The sequence below is a fragment of the Rosa chinensis genome, chromosome 2 (assembly GCF_002994745.2).
Source record: "Rosa chinensis cultivar Old Blush chromosome 2, RchiOBHm-V2, whole genome shotgun sequence".
Classification (NCBI taxonomy): Eukaryota; Viridiplantae; Streptophyta; class Magnoliopsida; order Rosales; family Rosaceae; genus Rosa; species Rosa chinensis.
In genome coordinates, this window is record NC_037089.1 from 23,024,748 (window position 1) to 23,049,921 (window position 25,174).

Sequence of the window (25,174 nt, forward strand, 5' to 3'; positions counted from 1 at the left end):
AACACAATAGTAAACTTCCTAGGATTCTTAGGTCCTTTGAAGATTTCTGGGCCTAGTCTTTGCTAAGTTAGACAAATGAGAAGATTTTGAACTCGACCATGGTGATTTCACTACCATACAACCATGATCAAAAGTGCCACTACATTTTGGCGACTCCGCTGGGGATTAGGCTGTGATTCCACCTCAACTTCCTCAATAGAAACATTCTTTACTCTAGAAATTTTCCATGCTCGCTTCAAACTACTCATGCTTTGCCACTGACCATATGCACCAGATGCAATCAAGGTGAGTTCTCATGATGAACAGGCTAATACTCATTGCAAAACAAGCTTTTTGCTTATTTTATTGACTTGGAGGCTTCAACCTATGAGTTCCTATAACAGGAACATGAACCATGAAAGCTGTCAAAACATTAAAAAAAAAATATTCACTCAGTATTCAAGCTTCAATATTGAGTGAACAAAATAGGAGCCCTATTACTCAATCTATAGAAAGCTATCCAATCTTGAGGCTTCAACAAAACCAAACATGCCACCATAAATAGCCTCATCATTAGTTGATGTATTTCTTCTAGATCTGATAAGGTTTGAACCTGTAACCTGGGGACTAGACCATGATTATAGCAGCTAACTTCTTCTTTGCTGAACTATGTCAAGTTGAATCTTTTTTTTGTTTTTTGAGAAGAATGTCAAGTCGATCTCTGATATTGACAATCATTACTGGGAGCATTTTATAAACACCCTGCAAGTAAAACTATCTTACTTTCATTTAGTTACTTTTCAAGCATTTCGAGCCTATTTACCAAATTTTTCAAAAACCTTACCAACCACATGGAAGGCAAAATCTCAGTCTTTATTTGTGCTAACACCAGGCAATAGTTCTCATATTTCGAAGATTATTTAGTTGTACCAATTTCAAGGACCAAAATATCGAGTTTCGAGGAAATATCGATGGTCCCGAAAACGGAAATTTCGACGGAAATATCGAGGATATATCGATTTCGGTAAATAATCAAGAAAAATGATGGAAATTTGAAGAAAAACATGGAAATTTTAAGTGAAACTTTTAGATATGTTTATTTTATCAATTGTCTACTATATTTAGAAAGAAAACCTTGAATAAACCTTGTTATATAGTAATTTGTAATAATTTCATATGAAACGGTAAATGCTAAATCGCCGATAACTTTGAAATTTTTTGAAATAAACATCTTTTTTTTATTTTTTTATTTTTTATTTTTTTTTTTTATGGTTGGAAAACCAATGGGAGGCTAAGCCATCACGCCTTATATACATTTTTTTGTACATATCATACATTACACCTTGAATTACATGAGTAACTTAGAACCACATAGAAGCCCTATGAGGTACAAGGTATGAAGATTATTTGGTGTAAGGTATGAAGATTACTTTAAACTATTTATAGAAGTTATAATTTGAAATGTTGTTGTAAAATATTTGAACATTTAGTAAAAAAAAAAAATTCAATATAGAAATTAAGTGTTTCACGTTAGTTATTGATTGGACGTGTATCTAAGTTTTCTGATTCGTAGGCAAATGAATATATATTAGAATGTTGTAATTAATATATAAATGTTTGTGCAGCAGAGTTAGCAAACCCTCTCAAAGGGTAGTGGGATGACCAAGGTTTGATCCTTGGTGTTGTTGTTAGTTTTTTGGATTGAATTTTATGCCAACTACTCATCCACCACACGTGTTGGGCCCACGGAGATTGACTTTGGATGTGAGAATTGTTGGTGGAGATGGAATGTATGGGGAAATATCGGGACATATCGAAAATTTCGGGAAATATCGGGAAATATCGAAAATTTCGACCGAAATTGTCATGTATGCTATGGATATATCGGGCCTCCAAAAAAACGAAATTTTAGGCGAAATTTCGCCGATTTTTTCGATTTTTCAGTCCTTTTCATGGTCTCTACTAACCACTATCTCATCAATACAAACAAAGGCCTAAATAAGCTCAGTATACTTCAAGGATTGATGTTTGAAGAATTCGAGACGAGTGGAAGCACATTTAGAGGCAGTGAGCAAATTGGTGAATGGTAGTTCAACCGGCAAAAAAGTGTCTAGTTAGAAGTAACCGTGTCGAGAGTTATCCGAGACTTTCCTTGTAATTTGCTTATATTCTTATAATGTATGCTTGAGCACTTGGCCTTCAAGAGTTAAGGACTGCAGTTGTTTAACTCACGTTGAGGGTTTTATTCCGTAAACAATTCTTGTGTTTTGACCATTTGATTTTTTAATTTTCTATGTGTTAGCTTTTAAATTCTTATTTAATTTGTTTTCGTATATAAGGGATATCTAACTGTTTACAATACCTTAGCAACGTTCTGAAAAGATTGTGGTTTCAAGAGTCTTGCCTATTCACACTTCCTCCCTCTAGACCATTCTAGTATTTTCACAATATTTGTAGTCAAACCGAATTGTTTCTCATAGGGGTCATCATTGGGCCCTTCAGCCCTAAGCCCGACCAGGCCCTTCGTTTAGGGTGGGCCGGCCCGATCCTTTCTAAGATAGGGTAGGTTATGGGCCATGAAAATGAAGCCCCGCTCGACCCTTTAAGCCTGCCCGAATAAGCCCTAATAGTTTTTTTTATTTTTTAATCATGTTCCTCTTTTTTCTGTAATATGCGATTTATCTTTTATTTTTAATCATGTTCCTTTGTAATTGATTTCGTAAGCTTTGTTTTCTTTAATTTTATTTTCTTTGTTACACAACAATTAATATTGGGAGATTTAGAGAGATAGTTAATTGAATATAACCAACTTAACTAATATTAATAAATGTTATAAGTTAATTCCTATATATATATATATATATATATTTATTAAATATGATCAACAAAAAACAATGAGTCTTGTATTACCTATATATATATATATATATATATATATATATATATATATATATATATATAACCATCAAACCATGGAGCCACATTTTGAGAAAAAAAAAAATGTATTTTACTTTTTGTTAAACGAAATTCGACCCATTTCGGCTCCTATTTAGCCCTACCTTGCCCTTTCGGTCCTAGCGGATCAGGATTTTCGGGCGGGTAAGAGTTAGCATATTTAAGCCTCGGCCCGACCCTATCTGGCCTTAAATTTTATTGATTTTGACTAGCCCCGGCCCGACCCGACCCTGAGCCCTAAAATTTAGGGTAGGGCCGGTCCTAGCCCGACCCATGATGACCATTAGCTTCTCAAAATCAAGATGTTGAGATCAGGGGAAGAAAGAAATCAAAGATCTGCCAGAGTCAACATGCAGGAGTGCAGGACTACTGTCTATTTATATCAAGAGAAAAATTCAGCTACCGTCCCCAAACTATTTTGCCAAGGCCAATTTGATACCCGAACTCTCAAAAGTATTAATGTGATACCCAAACACCTAAATTGGTATCAACGTGATACTTCAGTCCAAAATTTCTGACAGCGTCGTCTGTTTGCTGACGTGGCAAGCACATGGGTCCCAAAAAAAAATGAAATGACCAATTTACCCTTCTTCTTTTTGAGAAAAATTCATCTACCGTCCCCAAACTATTTTGCCAAAGCCAATTTGATACCCGATCTCTCAAAAGTATCAATGTGATACCCAAATACCTAAATTGGTATCAACGTGATACTTCCGTCCAAAATTCTGACGGCGTCGTCTATTTGTTGACGTGGCAAGCATGTGGGTTCCAAAAAAAAGTGAAATGACCAATGTACCTTCTTTTTTTTGTTAATTCATTTTTTTCCTTTTCTTTTCATTTGTTTTTCTTCCTTCTTCTTCTTCTGGGATTTTCTTCTTCTTCTTCTTAGGGTTTCGCGGTACCAAGCAGCTTGGGGCTGAAGCTCCCAATCGAACCCGATACCGGTCGAAGAACCTGCTGGTGCTGGGATGATCAATGACCCGTCGACATAAATTGGGGCCGCCGAGTTGTTGAGCGAGACGAGGCATTCAGTCGGAAGGTACCGTGAGAGAGTGATCGTCGAGGCGGAGTACGTACGGTCTCCGAAAGGAAGGCTGTCCAGTTCTAGGGAAGCCATTTTAGCTATTCTTCTTCTTCTTCTTCTCTCTCTCCTCCTCTCTCTCTCTCCTCTCCTTCTCCTCCACCCAAAACATCACTAACGCTGCCGAGATCCTCTCCAATTCCTACTACAAATCCATCTCCCTCGCACTCTTGTGGATTAACCACCTCCTCCCATCGCTTTCCCTGTCTGATCACTCAAGTCCCTCCCCTTCGGCGCCAAGATCGCTACCATGCTCGACGACCACTCTCTCACGGTACCTTCCGGCTGAACGCCTCGTCTCGCTCAACAACTCGGCGACCCCAATTTACGCCGACGGGTCGTTGATCATCTCAGCACCAACAGGTTCTTCGACCGGTATCGGGTTCTATTGGAAGCTTCAGCCCCAAGCTGCTTGGAGCCGCGAAACCCTAAGAAGAAGAAGAAGAAAATCCCAGAAGAAGAAGAACGAAGAAGAAGAAGGAAGAAAAAGAAATGAAAAGAAAAGGAAAAAAAATGAATTAACAAAAAAAAAAGGGTAAATTGGTCATTTCACTTTTTTTTGGGACCCACGTGCTTGCCACGTCAGCAAACAGACAGCGCCGTCAGAATTTTGGACGGAAGTATCACGTTGATACCAATTTAGGTATTTGGGTATCACATTGATACTTTTGAGAGTTCGGGTATCAAATTGGCTTTGGCAAAATAGTTTGGGGACGGTAGATGAATTTTTCTCAAAAAAGAAGAAGGGTAAATTGGTCATTTCATTTTTTTTTGGGACCCATGTGCTTGCCACGTCAGCAAACAGACGGCGCCGTCAGAAATTTTGGACGGAAGTATCACGTTGATACCAATTTAGGTCTTTGGGTATCACATTGATACTTTTGAGAGTTCGGGTATCAAATTGGCCTTGGCAAAATAGTTTGGGGACGGTAACTGAATTTTTCTCTTATATCAACTAACTATCAGTGCTGATGAGCTCTTGAGTTTAAATTTCTCGTTACCTAAAATAAAAATAAAAATGTTAACAAATAATAATGAAATTTTACATGGTGCATACAATGTTGCAACTCATCGTGTCTTAGTCATGCCTAATTAAGTATTTATAACATATATAATTGGCAGAATGACATTTTACATCTCTCGTGTGAATAGCATTTAGGAATATAGATGACTGAAATGAGTTGTGGCTTATGCGAGTTGAAGCCATTCTTTTGGGTTAGTATTGGTGTGACTTTAGAAACAAAAAAGTTAGGGAGGTGAGCTAATTGGTGCTTTCTCGCTCTTCCTCCAACCACAACTGATCAAACTCATGCAGAATCTTTAGACATATCTTCCCGGCCTATAAAAACCAATGAAGTACTGTCTTCCCTTCATAACAAGAAACACCATTTTTATAGATGATATTCGCCTTGGCAGCTCCATTAATTTCAATGATGACTCTTCCCAAGCAGTTCTTCGTTCTGTCTTTGGTCGCAGTCTTGTCGCTCTCGAGCACCCAAATGAACCAAGCAGCTCGCTACCTCTTGGACACAGCAGCAGCTCCTCCACCAGCACTGCCAGTAGTGCCCGCGATTCCCTCTCTGCCCAAGACTGCATTGCCTCCACTACCCTCGGCACCGACACTGCCCAAGGCCACCCTGCCCCCGTTGCCCTCGATACCAACACTGCCCAAGGCCACATTACCACCATTGCCCTCAAATCCCTTACCTACACTTCCAACTACCCCAACTTCTCCAAAGGCCACCTTGCCACCATTGCCATCTACTCTGTTGCCTACATCGCCTACCACCCCACCTGTAATCCCATCTTTGCCAAAATCAGTATTGCCTACTGTGCCGACAACCCCCTTGTCTGCGACACTACCTCCATTGCCAGCCAGCTCACTACCAACACTACCCAAGGCCACATTGCCACCCCTGCCCTCAAACCCCTTGCCTTCACTTCCGACTGCCCCAACTCTGCCAAAGGCCACATTGCCGCCATTGCCATCAATACCATCTTTTCCGAAATCAGCATTGCCTACAACTCCCTTGCCAACTACACTACCTCCGTTGCCAGCCAACTCACTGCCTACACTCACGCCAACAATCCCCAAAACTCCATCCGCAATTCCTTCGACTCCGTTCCTCTCTCCACCCCCATCAAACTGAACCACTTGATATCTAAAAAAAATAAAAAAAAGATCAATGTGATCGATCCTGCATATGCTGTAGTTCTTGGATGTGTTGAACATTTTTCTGATATATCTTGTGATTCCTGGTGGCTCATTAGTCTGTGTATTACTTGTTAGAGTTTCTTTTTATGATTTCGTGCGTTTTGCTCTTTGGGTTTCACCAGAACCAGTACTAGTAATTAAGTACTTAAATTGTTATGGTATTCTTTGTTCTTATTAATGTATCACTACTTCCACTTATTTCAGTGCTTGTTATTGTGTTTCAAATACTACGAGAGCTAGGTTTCATCCGCGTGCTTAGCAAAAATGAAAGTGTGATCATAATTATTGCCTATCAATCCGAAAATAGAAGACAATACCTAAGTAACATGCATAAGGAAGTAGCGCAATAACATGCAATGCAAGAATGACAATTCGTCTCACATTCAATCATGAAACATGAACTCAAACTACAGACCAGCTCTTGAAATAATAATTTTTGAATTATAATCTTCTAAACTACAGTCTACAAACCAGTATATGGTTATTGTTAGGTAAGTATTTATTAAATACTCTATTAATCACCTTATGGCTACAAAGGGAATGTAAATGGATTTGTGTAATCTGAAATCACCTACATAAATATAAATTTCTCGCATCCTAAATAGCAATACTCGAGGACAAAGCCAAACTAACACAATGAGAACAAGAAAAATTTAAATCAATTTTTCTATTCCCATAATTCGGGTTATACTTGATAAACACAAAATATCTTGATGGACAAAAGAATCATAGACATGTATAGAATGAGAACCTCAACTCGTGATCTTATCCTACACATACAGTTGCCCAACACAAATATTAATTCATGACATATGTTAGTTTCTTCAGTATCTCGACTATAAGAAAAAATAAAAATTGTTAAACAACTTTAGTTTTGATGAATAACGCAGGGCATTTCGTAGACACCCCAAAGTATTCAACATATATATACTTCATTATTTTCATCCATACAAATATGCTACTGGTCATCCAATAGTTACATCGATCTATCACCCCCATACAAATGTGATGATCTCAACCTCATGACAAATCAATCATCCAAAAATCTAACTTTTCATGACCAATGATAAAATTATCCAACGTTCAGGTGTGGAGGTCATCCATGCAAAACTTGGTCAATATGAATACTTAGAAACATCAACAACAATCACTGAGATCCGATTATACATCCCACTCGGGACAAGATTAAATTTTTCAAAACTTTTTTCATTCGGTGCAATTGGTTATCGTTCGTTAGGGAATTTGGACCAACTATAAATTTTTACTATATATATATGCAGCTGCCAAGAACACAGGACATGCACTGAAGGGGATTATCTTGGGTCTAGGAAGGTTTTGGGTTCTCCTTGACAAAGTAAAAAAAAAAGAACACAGGACATGCTTCTGTTCCTGTGGCCGAAGCAAGGGCTGTAAGGGACAGTTTGGTTTGCGCAAAAGAAAAAGGTTTCACCAGTTCGGAAGTGGAGGCTAGGGAGATTCAAAAAATGTTATTGATGCGGTCAATGGAGTCACTCACCCCTCCTGAAGACCGCGTAAATTGGTGGAAGATATTCGATGTCTAGTTTCTACTTTTGGCTCTATCTCTTTTCGTCATGTGCTTAGGGAAGCTAATTTTGTGGCGGATGCCTTAGCAAATTTAGGCCACAATTGTAACGATGCCTTGTGCTGGCTTGATAGAGTGCCTGCCCAGATCTCTAAAGCCTTATTATTTGACGTTGTAAACTCTGATTGCTCCAGAGACTTTTTATTATAATCTTATTTTTCTTGCCTCAATCACTAGAAGTTTTTACCATCAAATGTTGATGAAGTCTCAAATTCAACTTTCTGATACCTTAGACCAAAAAATGCTATCTGATACCAAATGGTTAAATTAATTGTATATACACACGTAAATGCAGCCAGTGTTATTAATACATATTAATAACTAAACCATTTTGGAAACGGATAGTTGTGGCTTAGGCGACTTTAAGCCCTCCTTTTGGGTTAGTATTGGTTTGACTTTAGAAAAACAATGAAGTAAGGGAGGTGAACGAACAACTGCTTTCTCGCTCTTCCTGCAACCACAACTCATCAAACTCGTGCAAAATCTTTGACATATTTTCCTATAAAAACCAATGCAGTATTCTCATCTCATCATCACAATAAACAACATTTCTTTTCTGATGAGATTTGCCTTGGCAGCTCCTTTAAACTCAAACATGACTTCTTCTAAGCTTTTCTTCGTTCTGTCTCTGGCCATGATGTTGCTACTGTCAAGTACCCATAAGAGCCAAGCAGCTCGCCACCTCTTGGACACAGCAGCGGCTCCTCCACCAGCATTGCCAGTAGTGCCCACAATTCCCTCTCTACCCAAGACTGCATTGCCTCCATTACCCTCGGCACCGACACTGCCCAAGGCCACCCTGCCCCCGTTGCCCTCGGTACCAACACTGCCCAAAGCCACATTGCCACCATTGCCCTCAAACCCCTTGCCTACACTTCCAACTACCCCAACTCTTCCAAAAGCCACCTTGCCACCATTGCCATCCACCCCGTTGCCTACACCGCCTACCACCCCACCTGTAATCCCATCTTTGCCAAAATCAGCATTCCCTACTGTGCCGACAACCCCCTTGCCCACGACACTACCTCCATTGCAATCCAGCTCACTACCAACACTGCCCAAGGCCACATTGCCACCTCTGCCCTCAAACCCTTTGCCTTCATTTCCAACTGCCCTGACTCTGCCAAAGGCCACATTGCCGCCATTGCCATCAATCCCATCGTTGCCGAAATCAGCAGTGCCTACAACACCCTTGCCAACTACTCTACCTCCATTGCCAGCCAACTCAGTGCCCACACTCCCAACAACAATCCCCACTATTCCATCAGCAATTCCATCTATTCCGTTCCTCTCTCCACCCCCATCAAACTGAATACTTGACTAGTGAGTAGTGACCATATCATATGATCACCGTCATGCTATATGTGTGGAAGAGTATTTGGATAGATATGGTTCTTGTGCTTGATGGTGGCTTACTAGTTTATGCATATCACTTATGTTAGTCGTGCTCTGAGGATGTTAGTACGTTTTCACGATTTTTTATTTTTTCCGTTTGTGTTTCATGGATTTTCTCGTGTCTACTGTAGTATTTGTTACTTCTCTTGTTGTATTATGATTACTAATAGTGTTATTGTTATTGCGTTCATCTGACTGCCCCTTCCCTTTATTCTTTTCTGTTTCAAAGTGCAACATTCATAATTAGAACAAATTAGTCCATAAGAAGAACTTGCTATCAATTAAGAGCTGGTAATATCAGTGAGCCAGAAGATACATGATTCACGAAGTATGATACCGGAGATATATTAGCCTTCGTTTTATAAGCATGTAATCCGATGGTCATTAAACCAGGAAGCAAGATATATACACAACCTAAAACACATGCCAAAAAGCTTGACAACGGGTAATTCTAAATGAAATCCATCTCTGTATTAAACAGCTAGGGGAAATGAACACTAACAAAACTTCTACTTCAAGAAAAGAATGTATGGGACAGCCAAAAAAAATAGCTCAGCTCAAAATATTCAAACTTGAACCGAAGCCCATACAGTAAGCAACAAGTATATTTCTTTTCATATACAAATGGAGACTGCACTATATACAACAGTCAGGTGAATGAGCACCTTTCAAGAACAAGTTGATAGTCAATCCCAACTAGATTAAGGCTTAGTTTGGGATTGCTGTGCTGTGAGAGAAAGCACTTCTGATATTGCTGTGAGAGGAAGCACTTATGATATTGCTGTGAGAGAAAGCAGCTGAGGTGTTTGGTAAACTGTTTATAAAAGTGTTGTGAGATCGAAAAGCAATTTCTGAGTGTTTGGTAAGTTATAAGTAAAAAGTGCTTTGACTGGGTATAATTACCAAAATGGTCATATATGTTAAAAAATGCCACTAAAATACATAACTTTATTTTTGATTATGTAACCATACCAAATTAAAAAATTTCTCTTGTTTTTTTATTGTCCTTATACGCTAGTTCAAATTATCAATGCATTACTTTTATCTCAATATGTTTATTAATTCTACAAATTATATAAGTAATTTTAAGTTTTTTGTAATCTGTTTGGTTATATATTGCTAGGACTAAATAAAAGATTTCCCTTAAACAATTTAATATTTTGTTTTACTATTATACAAAAAAAATTGAGCCACAACTCAATAGATTCAATACAACTCTTTTTGCGCTAGTGTATTGTGAACAGAATTCCATAAGAAAGTTTAATTCATTGAAATGATATCGATCCAAAATGGAGACTACTGATGATGAATACAAAACAACATTAAAATCAAATACCCAAAACCTGAAGGTCAATCCTTAAATTATCACACAGACTTGTACAATGACTAAAGCATACTCGAAGAAGTCATCCTTCTTACAGCACTCTCAATTAAAGAAGCACAAAAGTTGATTCAAGTCCTTAGAGGAAGAGAATTCAGAGGAAGGTTCCAGTGCCTTTGACAATTTTCTTCACGCTTGTCCAAAGAAAGAGGAAAGGAGAGTCCCATTTTGATTGTAACTAGGTAAAAGCAGTACCAAAAAAGGAATGAGGAAAGTGCTAGGCCAAGACCAACTCCAATTAACATCACTCATTTCTTTACAGGACCAATCTTTTGCAAGTCTAAATTGCAACCAAATTTCATATCGTTGCCCAGACAAAGCTAAAACCAAATGATCATCCATGCCATAACAAAAGCCCAGAAAAGCAAAATAACAATTCAAAACCAAACAAACCGAAAATTAGCCAAACGTCATTAGGAAAGATAAGTTCTTGAAGAAGAATAATAGGGATCGAGCATAAACCATCAACCAGAGCCCAAAAATTTACACCCATTAGATCAAATGGCACCCACAGTCATAATCTCCTCATCATCACAACAACATAAAAACATAACAGGAACATCAACCTAGCCTTTTGATTTCAATTTTTCTCAAAGAGCATCGAAATTTGCACCTATGCATCATGATAAGCCTGAAGAGCATCCCCAGTGAGCCTGCAAATCCTCCACTCCTGCATAATCTTGGCCCCCATTTCCTCATAAAACTTAATCGCATTCACATTCCAATCCAGCACAACCCACTCCACTCTCCCGTTGCCCATCTTCACCGCCTGCTTCGCCACCGCCGAAAGCAGCATTTTCCCTAGCTCTTCCTCCTGTAGCACTCCCTCACAAACAAGTCCTCCACATAGAACCCCGGCTTGGCGAGGTCATCAAAACAATCAAACAAACCAAAATAGACCCACCACCAAGAAAGATGAAGAAATCAACTATTGAAAGGCATAAAATACGTTTTGCATTAACAAAAGACAAAAAAAACTCAAAGAGTAATATGCCCAAAATCTAACAAACCCAACAACCCAAAAAGAAAAAAATCAAATCTAAAATCAGACCAAGTATTTCGGCAAAGAGTTGGTAAGAGGTTCCCATTTAGAATTGGGGACGACGCTACTCTATCGAGTTTCTGATGAGGATGATTGATGCTTGAACAATTCAATGACCGTAGAGAGGGAAGGAGGAGAAGACAATCACGAAACGAGAGGAGCTCTAATTTCTGATGAGAATGATGATACTCTTCACAGAGAGGAGGAGAAGTAGAGGCCCTGTTCCAATGAGGATTAGGGATTGACGACAAACAGAGGAGCAGAAGAACCATGTATCTGCGATGAAGAGAAAAGATTGAGTTGCAGGATTCAATGTAACTTTCAGAAAGGACGAGGACAAAATAGGTAGTTGAATATATTTCATTAAAAGCTCCGTGTTTTTTCGGAGCGGTTCCGCAGAAGCAAATTCTAAAAACTAGGAATTGCTGCTTCTCAGAAACAGCTGTTGGGAGAAGCCGCTTCGACGAAAATCAGCTTTAAGGAGCTTTACCAAACACCTTGATCTAGGCCCAAAAGCACTTCTTAGTTCAAAAGCAGCTTGGGAATCAATCCCAAACTAGGCCTAAATGATTAACCCTGAACGAACTATGGATGTTCCAGTAACTCCTACACATCTTTGGCAATACCAGTCGCATATGATTGCTTCCAAGCAGGGCTAAGAAAATTGAATGTTCAGGTCTCAAAATGCTTTGTCATGAAATTTGCATAGAACACTCAAGATTGATTCAGTTACTCATAGAACACCAACTCCCGGCTACAGTTGTTTTTGATAGCATTCTCTAATTTCTCAACACGGTAAAAATCAACTTGAAAGGTAACCATGGTGATACCATCTTTACCGGTCTCATAATCTTGTTTGATGTCTTCAACTTGAAAAGATTGTAGCTGCAAACATCATTTCACAAAACAGGGACAACAATTAACAAAAGTTGATCATATCAAAGCAAAAGGGAGAGTCACTGTCCTGCATCTGAACCAGCTCATCTATATCAGCTCACCTGATGATATAGAATGCCGATAAGATCAAATGGAACCTCTACACCCATTCTTACCTACAAAGAACATGGATACAATCAAGGAATTAAAAAGCGCTCAAAAGGCGTGTTTGGCCATCTTTATTGCCTCAGATTTGATGGCAAGGCGTGAAGGCACTGAAGGCGTTGTGTAAGGCGCTAAAGGTGTACAAAGGCGTCGAAAACATGCTTTAGGAGTACGCGCAAAGGGTTTTTTTTCTTCTTCTTCTTCTTCTTGTCAAACATTTCAGGGATCATCAAATCCCAACAAATCAGGGACTCTATCATCACAATTACAATCAATATTATCCTGTAAGAGTCATTCTTAAAGTAAACCAATGAAAAATCATTCCTTTCTAGGTTTCCTATTTAATATAGAACTATCAATGGTGGTTCTGAACTTCAATTGAAGAAGAAGAGAGAAAACCCTAGAGAGAACGCCGTTGGCTGGGATTGTGTGGTGACCCGAGAGAGGGGTCCCACAACGCTACGACCCCAAGCCAATGAGAAATCGACATGTCACAAATGACATCCCAATAACTCATCAACCCGAAATCGCAAGGCTTTTTGGGTTCAGATTGTTGGTTTGCAAAACACTTCCTTGGACAAATCGTTCTAGCAACTGAACAACATATTTTCAAAAGCGGAATTTAAAGTCGGCTAAAGGATTTAGGCTTATAGTAGGAGCCCCAATTTGAAAAAAAAACAACAAATCACCAAGTAAATACAAGTATGAGAGACGCGCCGCAGGGTTACGGGTCTCTCGAAATTTGGTAAATAAGCGAGTAGAAAACGAATAAACAAATAAATTAGTAAGAAAGTAAATAAATGAGTTACTTCAAAATCCGATGAGGGACTAAAACCTTCTTTTGACAAAGTCAAAAGGAAAATGCGCCAAGTCGGGCCATGTGCCTCCTCTGTACTCTCCCCGACTACATGCTCAAAACCTACACACTGTTGTAGGGGTGAGCTTTCGTCCTCGCAAGCCCAGTAGGGGCCGACCCAACCATGCTAGGTTTGAAAGATAATATACTTGAAAATATTTACTACATAATATTGTGCACGTTTATCGAAAAATACTTTAAGAAAAGAGGCAACCACAAACATTTGTTTTCTTGTATAAAACATATGCAATATGCTTCACACAACTTGGAGCTCCGAGATACTTACCTGCCGGCTAAACTCAAACAAATCGGTGACCGACCTAGTTCATCATCCTTTGAGAACCGGCCAACTACTCTGTAGTCCTTGTGACTACAAGTAGCGAAAGTGTCCATTTCCTGGCCCTGAGTCTCCTATGACTGGTTTACTATCGGTACTCACTCTTCCTCGACAAACATAGGAGCACAGCTCCCTCCGGAGGTTCACGGTTATCGACATCGTGGGATCCCTAGGAATCTATGCGTCTAGGTCCCATTCACTTTCAGGTCACAAGTACAAACATACAAAGGGTACAGTATCTCAACAGGCAAGTTTAGCCTCAGTTTTCGCAATAAGCAATTATCAGTGATGGAAACACGGATATCACGAGGCATCGACTAATGAACAACCAAAAACATACTTGCAGGCAACATACTATCATAGTAGAGCATTCCACATATATAGAAAAGCCACTAACAAGGAAGGGACAACTCACCCTACCTGGATATGGAGTGCTCGCCCAAACTTAGCTCTATTTCTGACTTTCGATGCTTCTTCCAATTTCATGTGCACACGCTCGAGTCCTTTAACAAAAATTATACCGATAAGTAATTGATTCATAACTCCAAAATTCACCAAGTAAGCCATGATCGATAATTATTAGAAACCATTCCCGAACAATTCACTTAGAATGGTAAGCTCGTACGGGATATGGTGACCACATTTCTTTCGATAATTTAGTTCGGATTAAATAGTTGATGTCATTGTCTAGTATTCCTTTCTTAAGCAACAAACACTCTTACCATTCCCAAATAGTCCAAATGAAACGACATTTGAACCATTTGAGATATGGTGATTAAATTTAACACAAATGTCCCTTAAATATAGTTCGATTCAACTAAATTGTTTTTCCTTTGTTTTAGCATTCATTTACCATTCCCGTATGATTTGGTTTACTATGCTCATTCCTGGATATGGTAACTAAGAAAGCAATTCTAAATGTAACGGTTTCGTAACTTTAATCCAAAATCTTAATTGCACTCAAACAAATAAAATCCACCATTTTCAAAATTGACATCAAATGCACCATCTTAATTGACAAAACCAACTCTGTCACATTCAACTAGTTTCAATCTCAACTACCAAACTGTTTAAGCATTTGACTCAAAATGTCATCTTAAATTAACTTTATTCAATCCATTTTCCAACCCATTCAACAACATGCTCAAATCACCCAACTCAACCACAACAGTTGCAAGATCACCAAACCAGGCCGTTACCATTTCTTCTTTTCCAGGTTTGAGGCTGAATCATGGAAGCTGCACTTCACCACCATCAACCATTCGAAACTTTAGCAGAAAAATGATACGTTCAATATTCAACACTTAACCAATTTACAACCAAAACTGAGTTCAAGGTCCTTACCCTTTTCTCTCGATATCAATTGAATTGACCCAACAACTTCTCTCCTCTCCAAAACTTCCCAGAATGCAAAAATCCACCAAATCCTCACATAATCCAAATAAATGACAGAATTATGATCCTTAATCCAATTCTTAACCAAATTCATATCCAACACAGAGTTCATGACCCTTACCTCAATCCATTTTCAATGGACACCGACCCAACACTTCTCTTCTCCAAAAATCCCAAAGATAGTGTAGTTTCGACACCGTTTATGGAAGTGTAGCTCCGACTCCGTTTATGGAAGTGTTGAAGCTCGATTCGAGCTGGCTCTTGGAGAATGAAGACATGTAGAACCTCGAGTTCCGGCGAGCTTGCATGGAGTTTTCCGGTGGTCGGAGTTTGAGGCTAGGGTTCGGGTTTTGATTAAAATTGGGGGCTGGTTCGAAGGATGGTGGTGGTGACATGAGGTGGTGACCGGAAGTTGGGTTTCCCTGCAATGGCAGAGAGAAGGAGAGTGGAAGAGAGAGGTCGGGGTTGATGCATGGCTTCGATGTCTCTTGGGTTTGGGTCGCATTTTGGTGCGGCGTTGATAGGAGGTGGCGGTGATAAGAGGTGATGGCCGGAGATGATGTTCTCCGGTGGTTCCAGAGGGAAGAAGAGAGAGAGAGAGAGAGAGAGAGAGAGAGAGAGAGAGAGAGAGAGAGAGAGAGAGAGAGAGAGAGAGAGAGAGAGAGAGAGAGAGAGAGAGAGAGAGAGAGAGAGAGAGAGAGGAAGAAAAATGAGGTTAGGTTTTTCACAATTTCCTATTTATAGTAATGTGCGCGAAATACCCATTCTACCCTTGTGACGAACCACGAAACTCTTCTAGCTAATTGTTTTCGGTTTTGGGCTCGTAACTTTTCTTTTATTTGTTTTTCGACGGAACTTCCTTAGTTATTTCTCGACTTCGTCCTCGGCCCAAAACTCGATCTCGTAAAAACTCAAAATCCAAAATTTTGTTACAACTTAATTTATCGTCTTCGGAACTTCAGTAAACGATCGCTTCACTAACTACTATAACCTTCTTGGCCCAAATAAAAGAATCTCGGCCCAAACCTTAAATCATAAGGCCCAATAGGTGGTCTTGACACCAAAACAATTTCCATAATCATTTTCTTCACTTAAATTACCTTGCGAAAATCTTATTGGCGAAAAATTACCTTATAAAAATTAAACAAAATTTTCGGGAGCTCACAGATTGCGCCTGTCCGGCTACGCCTCGGCGCTGGCACTGGTCACTGGCCTTGTCGTTGCACTGTGCTTGTGGCTGGATGGGTTCTGTTGCCCGTGGCCAGGTTCGACACTCGGAGGTTATGGTGTGGAGGTTTCTTTCCCCATTTATTCTCGGATCCGGCTGCACCAGGGTATGATCGGTCGGTGATGGATGGGATCGACGTTGGGAGGATCCATGATGCGGCGGTGGGACAGGCGGCGGTGCTATCAAGGGTAGGTGGAGGGATGGAGAGGGGCGGTGTTTGGACAGGTTTCCTCTCGGGTTTGGATCACGGTTGCGTGGGGATGGGATAGTGGAGTTGGATGATGTCCTCCTATGGTGGTCTGACGGCGGAGACAGAGCGGTGGTGGTGGAGACCCGATGTCGATGGTGGAGTGGTGGGCGCGGTGGTGCAGGCGAGATCTTGGGCTGGGTGTGAAGAATGGTGGCAGACTGCATTTGTTCTCTGGGCTCGGGCTTTGTTGCTTGGGCTAGATGGAGTTTGGGCTCAGGTCCCAAAATATTTTATTTTTATGTTTTATTGCAAGTTAAACTAGGGTTTGGTTTCTTGTGTTTAGTTTTTCAGCAATTAGTAACTATCAAGGTATTGTTTTAAGTTTAGCTGTTGGGTCGGGTGCACTGCAATTTTTGGCATAGACAATCTTCTATTCAGTGGTCTAGCGGTCGTTCCTATTCTGGAGTTAGGTCAGCAGTGGTGGCGAAAATGTCTGACGGTGGCATAGGCAATCATCCTTGGCCTTCTAGTGGGATTGTTCCTGTCTGATCTCGAGTCGGAGGTGATGGCGATTTGGAGCATTTGTGGATTGACGGTGTTGACATTAAGGTGGCCATGGTCTTGGGTTTAATTTAGTGTAATACGCCGAAAATTTGTTATTAATTCCTAAATGCTTCGGGAATTATTAAAGTGTTCATTGGTATGATTTCGAGGATCGTGAATGGAGCGAAAGTGTTTCGGACGATTAATTATTCGAAAAGTATGGTTTTAGGAGGGGTGCGAAGGTTGACTTTTTATACGTTCGGATTATGTGAAAATTTCCTTCATGAAAATTGTATAGTGCGTCGATACGAGTTCGTGCACATGCGGAACGCGAAAATCGGAGTTCGTATGAAGAAGTTATGACTTTTGGAAAAAGTTTCCATTTTGGTTAAATAGGAAAAAAAATCAGAAAGATAAGAAGTTTCCAAATCGGGAAACTTTTTCTCTCTCTTCAGCCCGACCCCCTCCACCCAGCCGACTTCGCCGGCTTCGTTCTCTGTCGTCTAGCCACCATAGGCCGAGATTCTTGTCCCTATCTCTTTGCCTCACTCCTATCTAAAACCCTGTGAAGTTTCACTACGTGGGTCGGCCCGTGCACGATGCAGCAAGGCTGTAAATCTCCTTGGTCGGAGTTCACGTTTTCGCCCACCATAGCCCGTGATTCTTGGGGGCTTTTGGAGCCCAGAGGATGTAGAAGCTTTATCCCAAGGTGGCTTGCAATGATTCAACTCGTGGTGATCGAATTTTGAAGATTGGGAAACTAGGGTTCTTCAGGTTTCAAAGCTATCGAGGTAAAATTTGACAATTTGGCTTATAATTTGACTTTAGTGTAGTTATGAAAGTTGTAATTGGAGTTGAGATGAGGAAGTTTTGTCTAATTTTGACTTTGGGTGGGCGGCGACGCTGCCACTGTGGTGGTGGTTTCAGGCCACTTCCGGCCACCCCAGGAACAGTTTATGTTCCTCTTTTTATTCTACACATCGATACGATCATTTTGATATATAGTTTGTAATTTTTGGAAAGGGAAATCGTCCGTACAGTACCTGACATTTGACCCATTCTAAACTTCAGTACCTCACGTTTAGAAAATATAAGAACGGTACCTGACATTTTGACCCCGACCGAAGATGGGTACCTGGGGTCGTTAGCTCCGTAACGGAGCGTTCCTAAATTCAAATTTTGAAGGGTAGTCTGGTATATTCACCTAAACTGAACCCCTAAACCTTAACCCTATCCTGACCCTTCAGGAAGTTAACTTTCAAGATCGTAGTACAGCACTGCCGCCCTTGTTGAATTTTTGTATAGCAAAGAAGCTCAGTTAATTGTTTACCATGAATTTATCCTTTGGTCAATTAATAATTAAGCCATTAGCATGGCTGCTTTTTAGCTACCAAATTAAAGTTGATCACCTTTGGTCATTTTCTCATTTACTACATCTCCAATTTTAAATGCAGATTTTAGCAAATAGAATAATAATTGAGTCATTGACCCAAAACCGCAAAATTTGGAAAAATTATCTCACTTACCCCAGTAAGAGATTTTTGTTCCCACCTACCCAAATTAAGAAAATGACCATTTTGCCCTCAAACTAATTAAAGAATTACAATGATGTCATCAACATCAACCCCTCTCTCTTTCTCCTCCAGATCTGAAACTCTCTCTCTCTCTCTCTCTCTCTCTCTCTCATCCCCATTAAAACCCAGAAACACCATGGTTTCCAGCTTTACCATGATGCTTGATATTTACCTACACATAATAACACGTCTGAATCATCACCCAAAATTGCTACACATTCTAATCATAATCAAATACAAACACTCATAACTGATCAAAAAGAAAAAAAAAATTATACAATCTTGATTGGTTTAGCTAGCATCAAATCAATAAAATTTCAGGTTCAAATGTAGACATAGGATAATTTCATCGAAAAGAAAATTCTTGCATCATCAACATGCACCCAGAATCCTTACCGCCAATGAAAGACAACAGCTTGAAGAATGAACTGGGTGTTGTCGAGGTTGGGAGGTTTATGGGTTTGTGAGAGAGAGAGAGAAAGACAACAGCTTGAAGAATGAACTGGGTGTTGTCAAGGTTGGGAGGTTTATGGGTTTGAGAGAGAGAGAGAGAGTACGCAATTCCTCCTTGAACATTATCCATTTTCACATCCCCACTACCATCCTCTTCCTCATCATTGTCATTCAAATCAATCTCCACTTTCGACTCTTGCTTCACCGAAACCAAATCCTCCAGAAAACCAAATCCACATATCCTCAATCTCCAATTCTCCATATCCTGGCTCTCTTCTCCCCTAGAAAAGCTTCAATTTTCTCCTTCACACTCCCCACCTCTTCAGCATGCTTCTCATGAATTAGTTACCTCTTGGATTTCAGATTTGAGTGTGGAAATGCCTAAACCTTTGCGGTAAGCTTCGGGCTCCTTGATCGTGATCTCATATGTCTTCATTAGGCCCTATTGTTCTTGAATCTCCGCCAGCATTAGGGTCAATTGCGGCGAGATATCGAGCTCTTTCTTCAAGAAGCTGCATTTAAACTCTAAAATGGCTTTCAGCTCGTCCATGTTTGGCGTTGGGCTTGAGCTTGCAAATGCCATTGTTGGAAGCGATTTTGGTTGCGACTCGGAGGCTAATGACCTTGTGGATAGTCCTAACCAGCTTGCTCCACTGGATCGAATCTTCTGATCAGCTTTAAATAGTTTACAAGAAGAAGAAAAGGAAGGGTATCCATTTGAGAATTTCGAGCAAGAACTCTGATTCTAAGAAGACCCATTTCCGGTGACCAGTTTCAGAGCCGGTGGAGTGAAGAAAGCTATAGAGGCCATTGAGAACCAGTTTTGGAGCTTACTCTAAGTGAAGAGAGATGATGATTAATATGAAAGCAGAAGGCAAAAATTTCAGTGAAAAAAAAAAATTGCTTTTGCTTTATTTATTATTATATGAAGGAAACTAAGAAAAACATAAAAATAAAGGGTAAATTGGTCATTTAATGATCAAAACATGCCATCTGTCATTTTTTGTAAAGGATCTAACGGCTCCAGGTACCGATCTTCGGTCGGGGTCAAAATGTCAGGTACCGTTATGATATTTCTGAACGTGAGGTACTGAAGTTTAGAATGGGTCAAACGTCAGGTACCGTACGGATGATTTTCCCTTTTGGAAATCGAATGAGCAAGTTGTGAATTTTCCGGTTTTCGATTGTTTCGGTTCCGATCTATGTGGATCAAACCGTCCGATCAACTTGTAATTCTGATATGTTGATCGTAGAACTGTTCTGATGACCTTGTATGGTTACAGATGAGGATCCAACAGTTGGATCGTCGTTTAAGTGTGTTTATTGAATCAGTTGCTAAGTTAAGGTCGTATTTGTTTAGGTGATTGAAGGATTTGATTGGCGAACGATTTGTGAATCTTTATTTTTGAGCTGTTACGAAGACGCAGCTGGATTAGAGGTGAGTAAATCTCACGTGGTTCATTTACGAACCAAGTTACATTATTGTTCGGTTTAATCATTAAATTGTGAAATCGTTTTTGAAACAAATTATTTGTTTTAAAATATATGAACTTGATCGACAACGGTTCATGGGTTCATGGGTTCATGGGTAAGTTAAAACAATGTTTTGATATAAAATAATTTTCGAGAAGTATAATTTGTAAAACTATAGTTGGTATTAGTGGCATCCCTGAGTGGATGACTACGTATATATATATATATATATATATATATATTTACGTGAAAAATATATATCTTGGTGGAATTGGGCGTGCTGTTCAATTTTGTTGTGCGATGTGATGTTGAGGAAAATAAATGGAATTTGAAAGAAAATAGGATTTTGTCGGTTTGAGCGTTGATTGAAATGTGTACGATTTAGATGATGGTTTTGAGTTGAGAAAACAATAATTGGAAAATGACTTCATTATTGTTTTGAGGTTGTTAGAGTTGAGGAAACAATCATTTGTGATAACCAGTGTGGATGTGAGATGATTTGCGTGATGATTGCGTGTAAATGATGTGGGTTGTGGCTGTTGAGTGATTGGTGTATCAATGGTTGATGGTGTATTGTTTTCTAGTTTATTTCTATTATTAAATTGCTATTTTCTTTCGTAATCTCCTGATCGAACTAAACTATACACAGGGATTACTGTTTTCTGAATTGATTGGTTTTAATGTAATCTCCTGAACTAAACTATATGTAGGGATTACTATGATTTTGGATTGTGTGCTCTTAGTGATATCCTGAACTAATTTTCTAAGCAGGGATTACTGGTTTTATTTACTTTAATGATGTGAGTGCAGTTGTGGTTGAGACTCGTAGTGAGTCAAGAAATGTTTTATCACGTCATTGTGGTGATAAATGCTTTATGTTGTGAGGAAAGAAGTGTGATTTCATGGTTGTGTTGTCGAGACTGAAAATGATTTGAAATGTCACTGAGGTGACAACTACTTTTGTTGAGACAAATGAAGGATGGTTTTGTACGTTTGGTTGTGTTTTGTGGAGTTAAATGTTGTTGCTTTAATTTATCTCAAGAGTTGAGAAATTATAAGCATGCGTGACGTGAGTCATTTTAATTGAGTTTACTCACACGAGCTTGCAAAAGCTTACCGGGTTTATTGTTTCAACCTGGTGCACTATTCCATGGTGTAGGGTTTATTGTGCAGGTTAGAATATTGATTATTCGTCGTCAAAGCTGAGGTGTACATTCGGTAGCGACATCGAATGGTACTTTTAGTTTTAAGTCTTCCGCTGTGTAGTGAGTTATGGTGGGTGTGTTTACTTATTGAATTGTTATTCAGTTTAATTTGTAAACTATATGTAATGTAATATGTGACTCTAAAGAATGAGTCGGTATTGACATTGTGAGCTCAGTTTGTTAGTTGCTTAATTTAAATGAAAAAATTTCTATGTGTTTTTCTTGTGCTTGTTAAGTTATCGCGTTTCGGATTTGAATTTATTTATTCTAAATTAGGGGCGTGACATTTAGTCTCAGGTCTGACGGTCCAGTATTTCTCTTTGGTCGGGTTCGAAGTCACAACTAGTGTAGACTTGGTCGATCAAAGGCAGGTCGGGAGGACTCTGGGTGGTGAGTTAGTGTTGACAAAGTTGTGTGTCAAGAATTCACTGCACCTGCGCATATTGTCTTTGCCTTTAATTGTAGTGCAAGTTAAGTTTGTAGTTGAGTCGAGGCCTTTTTGGCTCCGTTAGTCAGTCATTTTGGAGTTCCAGTGTGAAGTCCAGTGACCATTTCTGTGTTTGAGATGATGCCAAAACTCCTTGTATCTAGTTCATTATTAATGAAGTTTCTTCTTGATTAAAAAAAAAATCAATGGTGGTTCTGCATGTTCTAGGTTAATGAAAAAATGGAAAAAGTTACAGCACTAATCACGCCTATACTCCTCCTAAATATCTTAGAAATGGTAGGGACTTAGCTTCTTACTTCAATGTGCATGTTTATGTTGCGCTTCAATTTGCTTACTATTATATTAGACGATCTTTTTGATGGCTGTGATTGATGTACGTTACTGTATGTATTACAAACAGCATCACTAAAAGCCATCAAAGCATCATTATGAAAGTTTCTAGCAGAAAATACAGAATTTTGGGTGTAGTATTCTTGCTGCATGTATTACTAAAGAAGTTTTCAGATTTTCAAGGGAATATACTGTGAAGCAAAAATGGAATTTTTTTTACAGTTGCCATAAAGGTTGTGGGATGACCCCATATTTGTACCAGTGAATCGAAGCTATCAAAAGAACACAATCTCTAGTACATGTCTGGTATAAAGTCCACAGCTATAAAATTTGGCTGAATACCAAACAACAATCTATATTGGTATTGTTATATATAGAAATATATGTATATTGTTTTATGATGCAAGGCTTATGCCTTAACGAGGCTCTCTCGAAAACGCCTCGGGTTACGCCTTAGCGTTTTAAAACATGATATGATCACATATATCAACATGGTAATAGCCAATGTTTTAAAACGCTGAGGCATAATCAAGGCATTTTAGGGAGAGCCTCACTAAGGCGTAAGACTTATGATATATAAGTAAATGGTAAAAAAATACCTAGCTAGCAAATATATATAGGTCAGCCTTGTTGATCATGAATTAATACACATTGCATACATGTATATATAAGTAGAGCATCTAATGGTATGCACAAAAGATATATAGGTACTTAAGTAGAGATAGAGCATCTAACGATAAACATATAATCAAATAGGATAATAGGATAAGGTGAATTCAAAAGTCCATGAACTGATTGATTTCCCCAAATAGAGATGGCATAAGAGTCTCTCTCTCCACCGTGGAGAGAGAAAGCATATATGGTCCTCCCCTTCTGGTAGCTCAAAGATCCTTAACGACGTCTATTGGAGTATTGACGTACTGGACTTTGCCTTTTTCTCTCTATCTGCACTAAGGAGAGAGAAAGAAGTTCTGAACCTCCAAACTGCAGCAGCATCAGATGGGGCGTACGCCTTGATCATGTTTTCTGTGCTTTTTTGAACCTTACGGGAAAAAGTTTACGTTTCGTACGCCTTTGCGCCTTGCAGTGAAAACACAGGCGTTTTGATGGAGAAATCCCGCCTTGCATGCCTCAAGTAGCGTCTGAGGCGTGCTTTTTAATACCTTGGTAACAGCACATAAATGGATGTGTTGTGAAACTAAATCCATCCAAACATGACCAAGGTTTGGCCCCAAGGTCTTGAAATGAACTCGACAAGTTCCAAATAAAAAGGTTATTATCACAAATAGTACATAAACATATCCTCTATTTTATCGATGGTACCTGAACTTCAATTTTGATCACAACCAGTACCCAAAATTTTCGATTTCTATTTAAATGGTACCTAGAGCCACATTCGGTCACTATTGCGGCAAAAAAAGCCGAATAAAAAAGAAGAAGTTCAAGGCAAGCCTATTACCAAAAAGATCATCACTATGATCGCAGCCCTTAAAATCACCAAAGATCATCACTATGATTGCCTCACATGCCATTTTTAGTCGGAATAGTGATCGAAGATGGCTCTAGGTACCATTTAAAATGAAATCGAAAAGTTCGGGTACTGGTTGTGATCAGAATTGAAATTCAGGTACCATCGATAAGATTGCGGTATAGTTCAGGTACTATTTGTGATTTTTACCCTAAATAGAATGTAAAAGTTACAAAGACACCTCCATCTGATTACACTAAAAAAGTCCAACCAAGAATAGACCCAATTCATAGAAGATTTTTGGGCACCCAAGTTGAAATGAAAGCACGAAAGCAGAGCAAGAAAGTTAGTACCTTCGATTTTACGGGATGAGTTGGGGCATCTCTCAAGCATTCCGATGTTACTCCTCCATATTCCCTGACTAGTCCTTCAGTCCCCAATTTAATTCCTCCAAAATAGCATAAAACACACCCCCCCAATGTAAAACCCAATAATAACACACAAACCAATCACACAACAAAGTACATATATTTCTACAACAAATAAAATTGCAAGCATTTACCACGGAAATGAATAAAGTTTATTACCGGATGACCAGTACCATTACTCTATCAATTCCGGAAGACTCAATAGCAGAATGAATGGGTTTCCCGGTCGTTCCAGATGGCTCACCATCATCATTAGACCGGTACTGATCTCCCACCTGAGTTTCTCATTCAATGAATAAAAAACCACTATACCAAATTACCAAGCAAGAAAAAAAGCAATTGAATATATGTTCAAAACCCAATCTTACCTTGTATGCCTAAAAATTGTGAGTAGCCCAAGGATCCCTAACCTGAGAGAGGATGGAGAGAGCGGATTGTTCATCGGAGACGGAAGCGGCGAGGACAATGAATTTGCTCTTCTTGATCTCCTTGTCGAAGGTGATGTGCTCCTTGATGGTGGTATAAGTGCCACCGCGAGAGCTGCTGGTGACCAT

At 39.4% G+C, this 25,174-nt stretch overlaps 1 protein-coding gene and 1 pseudogene across 1 annotated transcript; one reads left to right on the top strand and one right to left on the bottom strand.

The window, feature by feature from the left end:
• The first annotated feature begins 8,387 nt into the window (after positions 1-8,387).
• Positions 8,388-9,434, top strand: LOC121051149 (protein PELPK1-like). The gene has a single exon (XM_040513177.1). The coding sequence runs from the start codon at positions 8,393-8,395 to the stop codon at positions 9,143-9,145; it is 753 nt and encodes a 250-aa protein (XP_040369111.1). The 5' UTR covers positions 8,388-8,392; the 3' UTR covers positions 9,146-9,434.
• Positions 9,435-12,380: 2,946 nt separating this feature from the next.
• On the bottom strand, positions 12,381-25,174 carry LOC112183929 (annotated as a pseudogene).